The sequence below is a fragment of the Drosophila gunungcola genome, chromosome 3R (assembly GCF_025200985.1).
Source record: "Drosophila gunungcola strain Sukarami chromosome 3R, Dgunungcola_SK_2, whole genome shotgun sequence".
NCBI classification, from domain to species: Eukaryota; Metazoa; Arthropoda; class Insecta; order Diptera; family Drosophilidae; genus Drosophila; species Drosophila gunungcola.
The window spans coordinates 27382435-27398661 of NC_069139.1; the positions used below are offsets into that span (position 1 = coordinate 27382435).

The window sequence follows — 16227 nt, forward strand, 5'->3', positions numbered from 1 at the left end:
CTAACAGCACGCTGTTCAATAACAGCACACAAATATTTTTAACAGAACGCGTTTTTGTAGCGTCTGGCGGCAGCCACACTATTTCCTTCTTTTCTTCTCGTTTCCGGCAAAGTAAGTGAAATATATTTTCTCAACGTTTTTCCTTTTAATAATATATAATTTTTAATTTTAGCGGTGTTGATACATTCATCAAACAACAAGGTGGGTTTCCGCAGTGAAAGAAAAACAAGGCATTGCATTCGGAATCCGGCAATTATTCCGATTAACCTGTAATGGTTCAGCCCACGTGCGCAAAATTGGCTGGCGGAATTAATTTGTGATTGTTTTTGTCTGTGTGGCTCCTTCAGGACGATCTATTAACTGAGGACTATGCTTCAAGATAGTGACAGAAATGCGCGTCGGCAATATATGGAGTGGCATATTAAACAACGCTCTCGGTTCACAATGTGCACAACAAGAGTTTTAGAAAATCCGTTTGTTCGCATCTAGTCATGTTAATTGAGCTTTAACGCTCTTTTTAATAGTAATACAAAAAATGTTTTTAGTGCGGTCGGTGTTGTAGAATCTTGCTTCAATCCGGTTAACTATTTAGGCGCCTTTTTTTTTCAAATTCACCTTTTGAATGTTTACGTGCACCGCTAATTTAAAAGTACATCGCAAACGCAACCGCTCTTATTAAAACTAAATTTTACGAAGTGTTAAAAAATGGCTAAACTAAAATACTTAAAAATAAAACAACAAAACAAAGCCCCACATCCCCTACACATACACTTCTTAGCCCTCTGATTAATCGCTATTCTTTCTCATAAACAGCTAAGCCATGGCCGACACACAAGCCAAGTCCGCAGCTGCGCCCAAGGCCGCCAAGGCCCAGAAGGCTCCTAAGGCCGCCAAGGCCCCCAAGGCGGAGAAGCCTGCCGCCGCCGAGGCCAAGGTTTCCGCCAAGAAGTACAAGCGTCACGGACGCCTCTTCGCCAAGGCCGTCTTCACCGGCTACAAGCGCGGTCTGAGGAACCAGCACGAGAACCAGGCCATCCTCAAGGTAAGCACTCGCCCGCCAAGTGCCTAATCCTTAGTGTCTCGGGAGTTTCTTTGATGTTAATAGGTTCAATTCACCAAATATTCAAAAGCAATACAAATTTCATTTAAAACGTGGATTAGAATCAGTGCTTTTCAGTGCCAGCTATATAGAGAAAATTAAACTAGAATTTATTCCAGCTTTGTCCAAGGCAACAGACTAAGCATGTGTACAAAATGCTAGTTAAATGTTTGTGCAAGGCTTGAAGTAGGCCCCTCTTTGAAATTGAGAAATGAAATATCTTCAGAATTGGTTTTTTTTGCGATATTGATTTTTTTTGCCCATTTAAGTGAAAAGTTTTGTCATACTTAATTGGAAAGTGTACCGAATATGTTAGCAAAAGACTTACGTCTAGCTAGTCATAAATAATATATTTCAATATATTAATATATTTTTTTTGTTACAGATTGAGGGCGCCCGCCGCAAGGAGCACGGATCCTTCTACGTTGGCAAGCGTTGCGTCTATGTCTACAAGGCCGAGACCAAGAAGTGCGTGCCACAGCATCCCGAGCGCAAGACCCGTGTCCGCGCCGTCTGGGGCAAGGTCACCCGCATCCACGGCAACACCGGCGCCGTGCGTGCCCGCTTCAACAGGAATCTGCCTGGTCATGCCATGGGTCACCGCATCCGTATCGTAAGTTAATATTTTATTTGGCCTAACTTGTAACCCTTTTAACGTGCTTCTTATATTTTTGCAGATGCTGTACCCATCAAGGATTTAAGTTAATTCCCAACTTAAGTTACTGACCTGCAGGAGTAAAAAAAAAATCCGTTTTACATTAAATGAAACAATTTAAAATTAATTACAACCCAACTTGGTTTCACAATAATGGTTTAAGAATATGGAAACGGACGTTGGTAGATTTTAATCGTTCATCATTTATAGTCTTGAAAAGACTGGGATTAGTTACAAGGCGTATTAATTGTTAAAGGATACACTAACGACATGTAGGAGCATTATCGGTTAAGTTTTTTATATGCGATGCATAGACTTAAAATTTATATTCAGCTTTCCAGTTCTGAGTTTAGATAGAAGTATTTAAAACTAATTTATAAAATTCTCGTACAAAGACCAATGGGACGAACCAAAAAGGTGGCTTATTTATGGCTTCAATGAGATGGAAGGGAATACCACAGAGTCATTTTCTCGTTGTCTTCGCCAGGCAAATCTAGTGTTTTCGAATAGGCTTGCAGGTCTTCAAAAACTTCGATTTTCTGAAACTTAATTCCTGGATGAATCGTTCCGGAAGACCTTTACACACAGAAAACAATTCATCTTTTTTTACTCATGCAGAAGTTTGCAACGCAGTAAAGGAGACATTCTCGACCCTATGAAGTATTTACATATATTCTTGATCGGCATCACGAGGAGAGTCGATTTAGCCATCTCCGTCCGTTTCTACTAAACTATCCTATTAGTTGTAAAGCATTACAAGTTTTCTTCCATTTCATATAGCTTCAATAGGAACAATCTGAATAGAATTACGGTTAAAATTTGAATAAAATCGGACGACTATATCGTATTACAGGGAAGCAATCTGAATATTAAAAAAAAAGTTACTTCTCTTTATTTTTCACTTTTTAAACCCTTGTTTACCCTCTGCAATAATTTCAGTCAGAAGTTTGCAACGCAGTAAAGGAGACATTTCCGACCCTATAAAGTATATATATTCTTGATCAGCACTACTAGGAGAGTCGATCTAGCCATGGCTATCTTTCCGTCCGTCCGTCCGTTTCTACGCAAACTTTGCATTTTTTATATATAGTTTTTATTTCTTCGTTATCAAGTGATGGTTGATATTTTATATTAACGGATTAAACTATATGATATAGCTTCCATGGAAATAATCGGAATATTATTTTTTTCTTTTAAATTTTAACTTATCTAATTTTCGACAAATATCGAATGTCCACTGTACCTGAAACAGCCACCCGACATAGCGGTATTTTGTTTTGGTATTTTTATTAATGACGAAATAAAGATAGATATGGTGTCATCACTGTTATTTAGTTGCACGCAAAAAGCGGTCACACTGCACATCAGCAGCGTGTTGCGGCCAAATCGGATCTGTAGGAAAACAACCTGAAATTGGCAAACTTTAGAGCAATTATATAGTCGAATTGCATTTCATTGCTGCGGGCGCGTACCAGAGTGATGCGGAGATGTGCGCCGACCTTGCCGGGAGCCACTGCCGCCGCTGTTCCACCCACCGACCCCCAAAAGTCGGGTCAACACGTCACCGTTCGAGCCAATTAAAGACTTGCATTCCCGTGCCGCGAGCCCCCGATCGGCCCTAGAAAAGGATTACGTGTATATGCGCGTACGATGGGCATGCAGGACGACCTGGATGGTATCTTCAGGCAGCGTCGCCGGAACCTGAGCCTCCTGCAGCTAATAGCGCTCACCATGGCGGGCTTGGCGGCCCTAGATCCCGCCCAGGTGAGAGCGGGGAATTTAAACGCTGATTCGGATATCCAAACGGCGGGATTACCCAATCGCCCTGCAATCGCGCACTGCGTGGATCAGGAAGAACGCCGGATTGGACGGAGGTAGGTACTTGGATCAAAACATCGGGAGGGAAATTTAAATATTTTGAATGTTACAAGAAGAAGCAGCATAGTGCGTTATGTGTGTGACCCTTTTGTTTGCATTCTGGTTTTTTATATGTTCTCGAACATTCGCCATAACGCAGTGCAACAGCAGCTAGGCAAATATTAAAAACAATACGCTGTAAACATTTGATTAAACCACTCGCAAAGTGTTTAAAACTACGAATTCGAAGAGAACGGTGTTAGTATTATGAATATAGTTCGTGCTTAACTCGAAATTCCCGACGGATCTGACAAATATGATCCCATTGAGTCAAATACCCTGTTAGATTTTCACTAAAATATTCGAAAAGTGCCTATTTACCCAGCCTAAATAGGGAATAAAGGGAGCCACTGAACACTTATCCTCAACTCGAAGTTCCCCACAAATCTAGTAGTATGATCGCACTTGGTTGGACCCTTAGCCAACTTTAAAGCCCCCATAATCAGTGGACGCGCTTATCAAGCATGCGGTGAGTCATTTGCAAAACTGTTAACTGTTTTTTTTTGTTTGTGAGAGACAGTCGAGATATGTTTATTTATGCACGCCAATCGTAACGGGTTTCGCTGCTTGTTTTGCTTTCTTCGCGTTTGTCGAATTTCACCATTCTTCCCCCGTTTTCTTTATCCCCTCGTTTGGAGGGCGCCATTTTCGGCTCTTCAGTGGGTGGGACAGGGATGGCGATAGGGGAAATCAAGAGGGGCCAAATGACACTTGTTGCATTTTGATTTTTTTTTTGGCGCGGAAACAGCTGAGTTTGTCCCCCTCCCACCCCCTATTACAAGTCAGCTGAGTGTGACCAGTATGACCCTTTCACCCGGTTGCCTTTATCCTTGCAGCAAATGACGAAATTCGTCACAGACACTGATAAAATTCAGGGACAACACAACAAAAGTATCTGAAACTAAAATGCAAGCGTACGGTTTTGAAGAATTTATATTATATTATTTTTTTAAGAACAAATATAATTTTAAAACATGTTGACGAATCTTTTTAATAAACTATATTTACACTTTTAACCTGCTTAAGTAAGCTCAACCAATTCTGAAAAAATGAATCGCACATGGGTTAAAATTGAATAATTTTTTTTTTTAATAATTTAAACGTTTTTTGAATTCTTATTTTTTTTTTTTGGCTGCGAAATCGGAAAGTGTTGCTTGTTGTGATTAATATAATTTGGCTGCAAAAAAATGTCTCGCCAAATATGACTTTTTGAAAAATTGTTCAGATAAACCTATCCATTTTGTGTTTAGGAAAAATGATGGTACACCGTTTTTAAAATAAATTCAACAGAATAGATGGTTGTGCAACACACTTATTGATTAGGGCATAACTCTTTACCTATTACTTATTCTGTTTTTCACATTCCTCGCAGACTCCTTTACATAACCACACTGGACGGCCGACTGAGCGCCCTGGACATCGCCAAGTCCGGCAAACTGCGCTGGAGCGTACCTACTGGACCCGGGCCACTGATCTCGTCCAGCATCCACCGCCTAGAGCTGACCAACAATGGCCAGTTCGTGCGCATGATTCCCTCGCTGAGCGGCGGCATTTACAAGTTCGACGGCGACTCCATCGATCCCATTCCGATCACGGCGGAGCACCTGCTCAGCTCGAGTGCCAAGTTCAGCGACGATCTGGTGATTTCAGGGGGAAAGGAGACTCGGTCCTACGGCGTTTCCGTTCGCACAGGCCAATTACTATATGAGTGCTCTCTAAGCGGCTGTGTGAACTCCACGGAGGATGGACTGGCCATTGATGACACCATCAGGGAGCCCGATGAGGAGGATCAGCAGGAGGACAGCGACCAGCTCAGGGACGAGGACGGCTACGTTGTGGGCCATGATACGCTCCTTGACGACGTGATCGTGGTGCGTCGCCAGACGCAAACGGTCCGGGCTGTGGAATCCCGCACGGGGATGGAGCGGTGGAACTTTAGCGTGGGTCAGCATGAGCTGGACCTGGTTCGACCTTCCGACTGCCAGCTGCAGGCGCGCGATGAGCTGGAGCTGGCCGTCCTGGACGTGGACATTAAGGTGGTGGTGCCCGAGGGCATTATATGCGCCTTTAGCAAGAGTGATCCACAGACCATGCTATGGAAGTACAAGGTGGGTGGCAGGAATTGGACTATATTTATACTCTTCATTATCTGTTTTATTTTTCCTAGTTCGATCACCCAATTGTAAGTGCCTGGAACACAGATGCCGCAGACGAACTGAAGCCTATTGATCTGTTTAGCTCGGCTCAGTGGCTGTGGGACCAGGACCAAAACCAGGAGGACAGGGAGCTGCCCATTAACCCAGAGAGCGCACCGTCAATCTACTTGGGCATGTACGATAAACAATTGTATATCCAAGAGTCCATCCGTCTACGCCAGGAGATTATGGACCAGACGAAGGTCTATCAGCAGCTCACGGGGGACACCAGCCTGATGCCCAGGATCCCATGGAAGCCTATAGCGGCCAGTAGTAACTCGTTGGTCATCTTTCGAAAAAATGAAGAGGAGACCGAGTTAATTGGTGAGGGAACGGGTTCCCAAGGAGGAGAACTGGTGCCGTATGATGACCAGAATTTCGCCGTGGCAGCCCAGTCCGTATTGAATGCCTCGGAGTTTGTGAATGGCAACGGTTTTTACTTCTTCACCACCGGAGATCTGGAGGGTCCATCGGAGTGCGGCACACAAAGTTCTTCTGGTGGCGTCTCCGCGATCGAAGCACCTACGCCCCCCAGCAATGCCACATCCGAGGGAACGGTTGGCTCTACCAACAATAGCATCAACAGCGACCTGGGCTTCAGTCTGGACGACATCGATGCTCCCGTGAAGGTGGTCATACTCTCGCTGTGGTTCTGGTGGAAGGAAATCGTTGTCATCGCATTCACCTCGGCTGTAATCCTTAACATCTTCATGGGACAGCGAAACCAACGAGTGGAGCGAGAGTATCTGGTCATTGAACGCCATGTGCCAGTACAGACGGCCATCGAGGCCACCGAAGCATCCACACAGGCTCTCCTTGGTCCCGTGGTGCCTATGCAGCGTCCCGGAAACCGTTTCAGCTTCCCATCCGGCGGCGTAAGCCAGCGCACCATTTCGGAGTCTACAACGCACTCAGGCGAGCATTACACATCGCGCTTCCAGTCGGACTTCGAGCTGATGCAGTGCCTCGGTCGAGGTGGCTTCGGTGTGGTATTTGAGGCCAAGAACAAGCTAGATGAGAATCGGTACGCCATTAAGCGCATTACGTTGCCCAATAAGGAATCTTCAAGGCAGCGAGTCCTGCGCGAGGCTCGCACATTGGCCAGTTGCGAGCACCACAACATCGTACGCTACTTCCACGTAAGTACCTAAATTTGGTTAATATTTTATTATATACATTTTATTCTCTTATAAAGATTATCTGATTATAATATTCTTGTTTCTCGAACAGTCCTGGACCGAAACTCCGCCAACTGGTTGGCAGGAAGAAGAGGATCGCAAGCTGCTCGCCCACGAGCTGTCCACCTCTATTCAGATAGAGACGCCGGACGAAAGTACTATGCCCTCGTTGGCGGAGCAGTTGCAGGAGAAACGCCACCAGCAGCTCTTGTCCTGGGTCTCGGATGCAGCTAATAGCACGGCCTGCAGCCATGACTTTCACGGACACGGCGACTCATCACTTCGGAACATCAGGGAGGAGTATGACGACGATGAGGACGATTCGCTCATTGAGTTCCGCAGCGAGTCACAGTCGGCAGCTTTGAGGGCAGGAGAGGACGATGATGATGATGACGAAGACGACGACGATGATGAGAACGAAGAGGTGCAGGACGACAAGAAGAGACACCATCGCAGCTCTGTGTCCATCGACATCCATTCGGCCTCGTTCGACCTGAAGAACATTAATTACTCACAGCACCAGTTGGTGTCCAACTCCTTTCAAATCGAATCTGTGCGCCCCAAGAGCGATGGTAGTGAAGGGGCGGATGATGATAATAAAGTTCGAAGGAAGCCCCTCACCCTGGCGTTGGCACAGAACCACAACAACAACGGGAGCCATCCGACGCCGCCGAGTGCTACGATGCAAAACGGAACCGTGGCCAGGCCCAGCAAAGTGTATCTCTACATCCAGATGCAGCTGTGCCGCAAAGAGAGTCTGCGCGACTGGCTAAGGGACAATCGTTCGGAGGCCAGATCTGCCCACATTGCTGACATCTTCCACCAGATTGTGGACGCCGTGGACTACGTGCATCTGAAGGGCCTGATTCATCGGGACCTCAAACCGAGCAACATATTCTTTTCGCAGGATGGCCAGATTAAAATTGGAGACTTCGGACTGGTTACCGACATGGCGGATATTCCCAACCTGGTGGCCAAGTGCGGGGACCAGAGCGGCCTGCCATCCTGTGCGCGCCACACCCAGCAGGTGGGAACCCACCTGTATATGTCGCCGGAGCAACTTCTTGGCCACCACTACGACTACAAGGTGGACATCTACTCGCTGGGCCTGATCTTCTTCGAACTGCACGTGTACTTCTGCACCGAAATGGAGCGGATCAAGACGCTGCGTAGCCTTCGGGACGGCCAGTACCCCAAGGATTTCGGCGTCAATCACCCGCAGCAGTACGAGTTGCTCCAGCAGATGCTCTCCGCCCAGCCAGAGCAGCGTCCGCAAACGAAGCAGCTTAAAAGCCAGCTGCATGACATCCTGCAACTACCACCACATCTGTCGGACGGACGCAGCGAGCAGGCGGTGCTGGCGGAGCGGGCCAGACGCCTGAGTCGCAGCCGCACCTTCAGCAGCTCCAGCGAGCCGCATCAGTGATAGACCAGGCCACACATGCCACTTGCTTGGACACCCGTTTGGTCGGCGCCAAGTTCAGTCATCAGTTATCATCATCAGTCATTTCGCTTGTAAGTCATCTCTACCGCTACCGGTTGTCCCTCACCTGGCTATGCCTCATTCGCTGACCTCGGCCCGGACAAGGCGAAGATTCATTTAATGCGTAACTCTAGATTTGATAAGTTTGTATTACGTTCACCTTTTAAAACCTTGCGTGTCGCAAATTACCAACAACAAAATGTCCTTCTGTTTTTAAGGCTTAATGTTAGGACTTATACATACATATATATAAAGATGTACTCCAAAAACAGTCGTTAGACTAAGTTGATGACCTACGATACTAAATTGTTTGTCTTAGTTTGTTTCTACCTATGCAGCCCAACCGATAGGAAAGTTTGTTTTTAGTCGTAGGCGATAAGAACTAAAATAAAAATTTCAAAAACAGAAATGGAAATTTTTTCTAATTGCGAACAGAGATAATGGTTGTGACTAATCGCTAGACTTGCCTCGAAGCAAATACCATATGGGTAAGGCCGATGAAATTGCTTATATATGTTCACATTTCTGAAAACAACGTTTCAAAATAATTTTATTATTGTGAGTTTAAGCTCACATAGAAATGGCTATAGACAGTTGTAAAAGTTGAACTGTTTTCATATCACTGAAAATTTTTCCAGAAATCTTTTTCTATTTATTAAAAGTCTACATGCATGCAGTAGTACTTCCACAAGACAAACTCTGTCGTTAATAAGCAATGCCAAAACAAATAGCGTTAAGAAAAATATCAAGCTAATAATCAAAATGTATTTAAAAACATTATTAGTTTTATTTGCCTCTAGTACAAACCCTTCTTCCATCGCTGTATTGAATGAATTTAAATGTAGTACAGATTTGTACCTATAACAAAATAATTAATTGTACAAATTAATCAATTTTATATATCACTTTATTTTGTTTTTATTTACGTTTGCTTACGCATTTTCCAAAAACGTTCTCTACTTTGCTAACGGTTTGTCGTCGAATATTCACCATTGTATTCATGCCCGCAGTGCATGCTACACTAAGTACAATTTGTTTGCTTCCGTTTCCGGCCGACATCAATATTCAATTGCTTAACATTTAGTTTCGGTGCGTTTTTCTTGCTACACTGTGGTTAGCTCCTGTCCAATTAACAATTTGTTTCTACTTTGCATTTGCGTAATGCCTTTTATTATAAAAAAAATAACAGAGATCATGAGCGCCCTATGCACTTTCTAATACTTATCTAAACGTAGCGGCTTTCACTTAAAATTAATTACGTTTGAATGGTTTGAACAAACAACAAGCGGCTGAAGCATTTGATTCGGTAATACATATTTTAATTTGTAGACTTTAATTGTTAAGTTGCTACACCTAATTTCTCCTCTTGTTGTAACTGTCGCAGGCAACGCGTTGCTTAAATGTAAATAATTCAACAATTGTCCTTGTTGCGTTTATTTATCTGTTGTTTAATACCCTTCAACTGTTTTGCGTTAGCATTTTTATTTTCCAAAAATTAACAGCCATTTTGACGAATCCTTAAATGTTGGAAATCAAAGACAAAAACTTGAACCAAACTCGTACAATTATCGTTACATTTATATAAGTGTATATATAGGTATGCTCCATATAAATATGTCGATTTTAGGGCTTTTCTTTTGCTTACTTGCCAAGAGTTTATTGCAAGTGTATAATGGGTTATTTCAGTTTGGAAAGTGACATGTTATGAACACATTTCTCAAGTTGGGATCAGTTCGGTGATAGATGCGAATGCTGGAAAATTCCCGGTTTGAATCAGTTTAACAAGTAAGCAATTTAAGCTGCTATTTATTTATTATTTATCTTTTTATAATATATGTCATTTATCAAAGCCGCCAAATATTTATCTAATAATTTTAATTATAACAATAATGGTTTATTTGCTTTTGCATTATTATCGATTTTGCATTGGTTATCCTTGAAATAATTTCAAAAAATTGTTTCGAATTCATTATGTGTTACCTTAACTATTCATATAATCTTAGCCGAACACTCAACTGGGAGTGGAACCAATTTTTGGCAGTGCGCCCAGTTATCTACCTTGAATATCAGTTAGAGCTTACTTATATTGCTGTAAAAGTCGGTTTCCATAGCTTTTCGCAAAGTTCTTCCTTTGAAATCTCTATGTACAAAGTCAGCCTTGATTGCTTTTCTTTTGAGTAGTTTGAGTTGTTTGTTGTTGAGGTAAAGAAAGAGATCGGCGTGGTATGTATGTGTTTCGTGGATCAGCACTGAATATAATTAAGTTGGCAATGTCCAGCAGATATAGCAGTATAGTGACACACTACCTAACTAGATCAGTTTGTCATCACTACAATACGTTGCACAAACGTTGCTATGACCTTTAACCTAGGGTCTAATAATTTCGAGTATGCCATAATAACACAATCGTCGTTTTTTGTGCGCTTCAATCAAGTTGTAATCTTAATTTAGTCTAAGGTTTACTTTGAAATATTTGCTTCTGGGTTCTTAAGGCTTCTTGATCACGGCTCCCTCACGACAAAAGTGATTTTTTTAAATTTAAATTAACAAAATCATGAAGATGTTGGAATCCTTCTGGAATGATGCGATTATTGAGTGTTATATGAAGAGCCTCGAATTGTATTTAATTACAATTACATTTTTGGAGGACGTACATTTTCACGGATGTGCAACAGATAATTATGGATTTTAACCTTTTGGAGATTTTTGTGGCATGATTGTAACTCATTTATTTTAACGCCTTCGGTCGCTTTCCCAAATACTTAAGGCTATTTATTAAACTGCTCTTAATCGTACCTTGTCCTAATATTAAGAATTTCTTGTAATTCAGTTTCGGAGACTTGACTTTACTTGACATTAACTGACGTCTTGTTTGTGGCCTTAAGAACTAATTCTTGAAATGATCACAACGTTAAAGTATGTTTAAATATATGTGTATAGCTTAGGTTAACTACAATACTTATGCAAGTACTTATACGACTTTGGTTTGTTTCGATAACAGGGTTATTCGTTCGTACATAAAATGTATTGTAAATTATGGTGGGATTAATTGCCTATTTACGTTCCACGACTGAAATAATATCCACAACGATAATAATAACCATAAAGAAATCAAACTTTTCGCCGGCATTTTTTGCTGCACTTTGCGGATATCGCTGCATATTCATGGCAACTGCAATTCCTGCCAGCTCACTGGCATTGAATTGCAAATGCGACGCACAAAAGTTGTCAGCAAGGATCCGAGTCGCACGCAGACGTCGATGCTGCTGGCCAAATGTATCCTCCGTCCGGCAGTCAGCCAGTCCCGTTGCCATTTAAATGAGCACAGCAAAAAGCGCCCATAAAAGCAGCCAGAAAAATGCTATAATAACGGCGAACAAAAGGAGCTGAGGTGGTGGGGATTCGGGAATGCGGAGTGTGTCCACTAAAAATATATGTTAAAATATGCATCAGCCAGCGTTGCATCAGCAAGGGGCAACAATGTCATCTTTGTGTGTCCTCCTTGGGGATTGCGTATACGCCACCTTGCCCCAACGACAGCATGTGCTGCTCGTAACGAATTCACTCGGATGTAATGCGCCAGATCAGAGCGTTTGCTTAAAAAACTTATGCAACATTTGCTAAAGTATTGTACAGCGTCCTTTATTCCTAGTTGATTGTGAGTACTCAGTGCCAACCAGGCCACCGACCCCGGCCACGCCTCCTCCGGCACCGCCGCCTCCTCCCGTGCTGGTGCAGCCCATCAGCTCGCGGAACACGTCGCCGATTTTGTAGTTGTATCTGCCGGAGAACCCACAAGAAACCCCCGGTTACACAAATCGCTTGACAGATATTCATATGGATTACTCACTGCGCCGAGCACTCGACGTAGCCGCAGCGCCAATGTTTGCGCACCAGCGTGGAAATATCCTTGAGCTCCTGCCAGGCGGCCACCAGGATGTGTGGATGTGTTGGTGTGCGATAATGGAAAGGATTCAATATTGAGTGAAAGCCTGCTGAAAACTAATAACTGCGGACTGTGAATAGTCGAGCTGCTCGTTTTTTTTTTGGCTCAAACGGGCTATTGTTTCGTTGCCCTTGCAGAGGGTTTAAATGTCGTGTTCATAGCCAACCCTTTAAAGTATAGCATCAGTCATCTTCAGTCAGCACCACCAGTTGGGTCGATTTGGATGTGTTTAACTTCATAAACTTTTTTAAGTCAAGATAGCCTTGACTGCAACATTCACTTTTTAAAGTATATATTTATATTCTACACATTTGTTTTCATAAAACAATTATTAATTATTACAATTTTTAATTAAATGCAGACACGTATCAGATTTATTTATTTGTAAAGCTAGTAATATTTGTTGTACATAAAAGAGGACCATCCGGTTGCCATTTAAAAAACATAGATACAGTCAATACTATTCACAGTTACAGTTTTATATTACATAAAGCTAAAGGGTGCTACTTTGTTTCTTGAATTGAATTGAATTAATTTAAGACCGCTAAGCGATTGAAATCAATGTTTTTGCACTCACCTGCGAGTTGGCCTGCGCCTCAGTCACATTGTCAAATTTATTGCCGACCACAATTATGCTAAAATCACGATGACTGAAACTGTCCAAGATTTGATCTCTCATCGAGCGGCAGTACTGAAATCGAATCGGGGTCATTAGGCAATCGAACAGCTCCACATTCAGCGGGTTTTGTTTGACGGCACCACCACCCACAACCACACCCACCTGAAATGTTTCCAAATTGCCCATGTCGTAGACCAAGACATAGGCGTGCACCGTTCGCAGCCCCAGCGGATGTCCGTTGTTCCATTCGGCGAAGTTGTCAGCCGGAAATCGCTTCTGGCGGGATTGCCATGCCAATTGGTCGTGTGTTTGTTTTTCATCAGCATATTTGCCCAAACAAACAGGCAAGCACGCGTATGAAAAGCAAATATGAAAACGGAAAAGAGTTTATGGCATTTAATAGGGGCTCACAACGGGCAGATATATGACGTATGTAAGTACTAGAGCCGTGCACTTTTCATCTATTTGGATATGAAAATCTGAATACAACCTAATATTTAGATATTAATGGGCATGGTAAATCAACTGGATCATTTTTTAAAAATCGGGTAAAAGTCTCCAGTTTGTTTTACTGAAATTTTCTGACACCGAAAAATTAAAATGTGTCTGTGAGTTACAACAAAGTGTAGCAATTGAATATCAAAGTTCGTGTTACGGAGCCAAATTTGCCCAAAGTTCCGTCATTAATTCGCCCACTTTATTTTAAGTCACATAAAAGTTGGCTAGAGCAAGTTCAACTGTAGCTGAGAATTTACTTTCCCTTCGCCTTATCTTATTTATTTAGGACTTAGTTGACCACTCTTGCGGCTTCAGCAATCTTTACTGCCCACAGCAGTCGCATTATTTGCTCGAGCTCACTGCTGCATCCGTAATAGGATTCATTTATTCACCCGCCTTCTTGCGAACGGAATGTTCCACATTTATTAAATGCTACTGAAACTGTTGTCACTGTTGATATTCAAAGAACAGAGCTTCTCCCACAATGGCCGTAAACACCAGCAGTTACACTTCAACATAATGATGCATTTACTGCGGTTGCGGCGAGCGTTGTCAGTAAATAATTGTTGCTCAACTAGTGCAGTTAAATGTGTTGCCAAGCCAACAACGCAGAACACACAAAGAAAATAATAAAAAGCTGCCGTTCCAATTATAATACATAATGTGTTCTATGTTCTTTGAGAGCAATAGAATCTGTGACGTGAATAATAGGTGTTTTCTTGCATATTTCACTGGATTTCTTATTTAAATCGATGAAATCTTCCAGAGATCAAAGCTTGATTTTCCGGTTCAGATGCAACCCCTGATTTAAAAAATTACCCTCACAATTTTTGAATGGTTCTTTTTTAAGTGTAAATAACGTTTTTCATCTGTTTTTATGCCAATTATATTTTTTTGTCCCCAGTTCTGCTTAACCGATTTCGGTCATCGATAGCTTACTTCACTAGAAATCGTTCATTCTTCAACTTTGCTATACATGTTATAGTGATAGGTTTCCTTATATAGACGATAGAGCTCGACAAAGTTTAAACTAATCAGCCGGCATTTTTTGAATCAGAGAGTCCATCTGCACCGGAATTCAACGTTTAATCTCTGGAGGATTTTATCGATTTAAATTTGTAAGCCAGTGTATATATAGTCTTAAGGAAATTATTCCAGTTTCGATTAATTAAATTTAGAAAGGAAAGAAAGGCGAGATCCATCACTGATATTGCATATTCACTATTTAAATTAAATATTAAGTTTGGGTTTACTACGCTATTTACCGGTAAACTGCTTTTCCTAAAAAAACCTTTTTGATTAAGAAAGGTTTCAAATTCATTAATGTAAAAGACAAGGAAAAAGAAGTAAAAATGTATTGTACACTTATAACAAAATGAAATAATAAATAAAATTGACTTATGAATTCCAAATTTCAGTAATTAAATTAAATATGGAATAAGTATATTAAATACAACGCATATTATAATGGATTAATTAATATGAAAATATTTTACCCAATATGGAAAATATTAGATTTAAAACAGTTCCTATTATTAAGTGTTAACTATATTTTCAAATACTAAAATATTAATATTATTGCATTTAAAAGAATTAAAAACCGCATTGGATAAAAATCAAAGCAAATAATAATTAAATTGAGTACAAAATATTTGGATTTTCTACGTTGTTTGACCATTGTAGGGTCAATATACTTGCATTGGCTTTAAACTTAACAATAATACGCACTGTTGCCTGTGAATCAAAGGCTTTGATTCAACAGTTTACATTACGTTTCGCATGTCTTAAAATACAAGCCTTAACCTTAAAATACAATTTGTATGAGTTTTATTGAACAACAACATCTACCATTTCTGTTTTATCATTTACTTTATTTGTGAAATTGTTTTTAGGTAAGCCTCAGCCCTTAGCACTTTACTTTTTCGTAAATGACACCTCCTTTACAGTATCCGAACTAAATAAGAAGGGTATAAACAGCCAAAAAGCAAACCATCCCAAAGACAAATGTCGGCAATATTCTTCTTCAGTGCACTTATGGTTAATTGCTTTAAGAGATTTTCTTTTGCCTCAGAGCCATAAATCAATCCCCGAGAAGATCTTTTTGAGCACAGACGCGTCAAAAGGCAAATCAGCAGGCAATTTTCCACCACAGGCAGGTGGCCACAGTTTTCCCACCCCGGTTCGTATAAGCAGAAAGGAAGATGGAAAGAAAGTGTGCTGCCCACAGCGAGACAGTAAGTAAACGTTATAATTAAATTTACGTCGCAGCATTTTGGGCGCAAACAAAAGTCAAAGGCCGCCTAGACAAGAAGAAGAGTCGAGACATTTTGAAGGAAAATTTAGAGTTGGCTGCCTAGCTGCTACCGGGAAATGGTTCTTTTCCATTTTTTCCGAAAAACAGAATTTTAAAGTTACCTAATCGATTATTTTGTAAGGCCATTCGAACGTTGAAAGTAAAGGGGCGCTGCATTTCCTTGCTCTTATTTAAAATCACCGAATGCAGTAACTTTTTTAAAATTGTTTCTATTTATTTATTATAAAAAGCCAAAAATAGTTTGCGATAAAAATTATTTGTTTGCAAAAAGAACAAAAAAGGGTGTACAAATTGTATATATAAATAGTAAAGTAAACAAGTTG

The 16227-nt window shown here is 41.4% G+C and overlaps 3 protein-coding genes across 4 annotated transcripts in view; 2 read left to right on the forward strand and 1 right to left on the reverse strand.

Moving 5' to 3' along the window:
• The first annotated feature begins 31 nt into the window (after window positions 1–31).
• On the forward strand, window positions 32–1881 carry LOC128266533 (60S ribosomal protein L35a). The gene is made up of 5 exons (XM_053003118.1): window positions 32–111; window positions 173–201; window positions 814–1042; window positions 1485–1712; window positions 1777–1881. Exons 3-5 carry the CDS (start codon window positions 821–823, stop codon window positions 1798–1800), a joined length of 474 nt encoding a protein of 157 aa, XP_052859078.1. The 5' UTR covers window positions 32–111; window positions 173–201; window positions 814–820; the 3' UTR covers window positions 1801–1881.
• Window positions 1882–3081: 1200 nt separating this feature from the next.
• On the forward strand, window positions 3082–8936 carry LOC128257918 (eukaryotic translation initiation factor 2-alpha kinase). 2 transcript variants are annotated; one of them, XM_052989174.1, is made up of 4 exons: window positions 3082–3628; window positions 5044–5779; window positions 5839–7005; window positions 7097–8936. In XM_052989174.1, the coding sequence occupies exons 1-4, from the start codon at window positions 3405–3407 to the stop codon at window positions 8468–8470; spliced, it is 3501 nt and encodes a 1166-aa protein (XP_052845134.1). In that variant the 5' UTR covers window positions 3082–3404; the 3' UTR covers window positions 8471–8936. The 2 variants fall into 2 exon arrangements, with proteins under 2 accessions (XP_052845134.1, XP_052845145.1); XM_052989185.1 differs by lacking the exon at window positions 3082–3628 and adding an exon at window positions 3877–4140.
• Window positions 8937–9752: 816 nt separating this feature from the next.
• Window positions 9753–16227, reverse strand: part of LOC128252716 (ras-like protein family member 10B) — a 51271-nt gene continuing 44796 nt past the window's right edge. Inside the window, 4 exon segments of the mRNA XM_052980667.1 lie at window positions 9753–12307; window positions 12378–12445; window positions 13051–13164; window positions 13255–13368. Of these exon segments, the coding sequence (XP_052836627.1) occupies window positions 12148–12307; window positions 12378–12445; window positions 13051–13164; window positions 13255–13368 (456 nt within the window). The 3' untranslated portion in view covers window positions 9753–12147.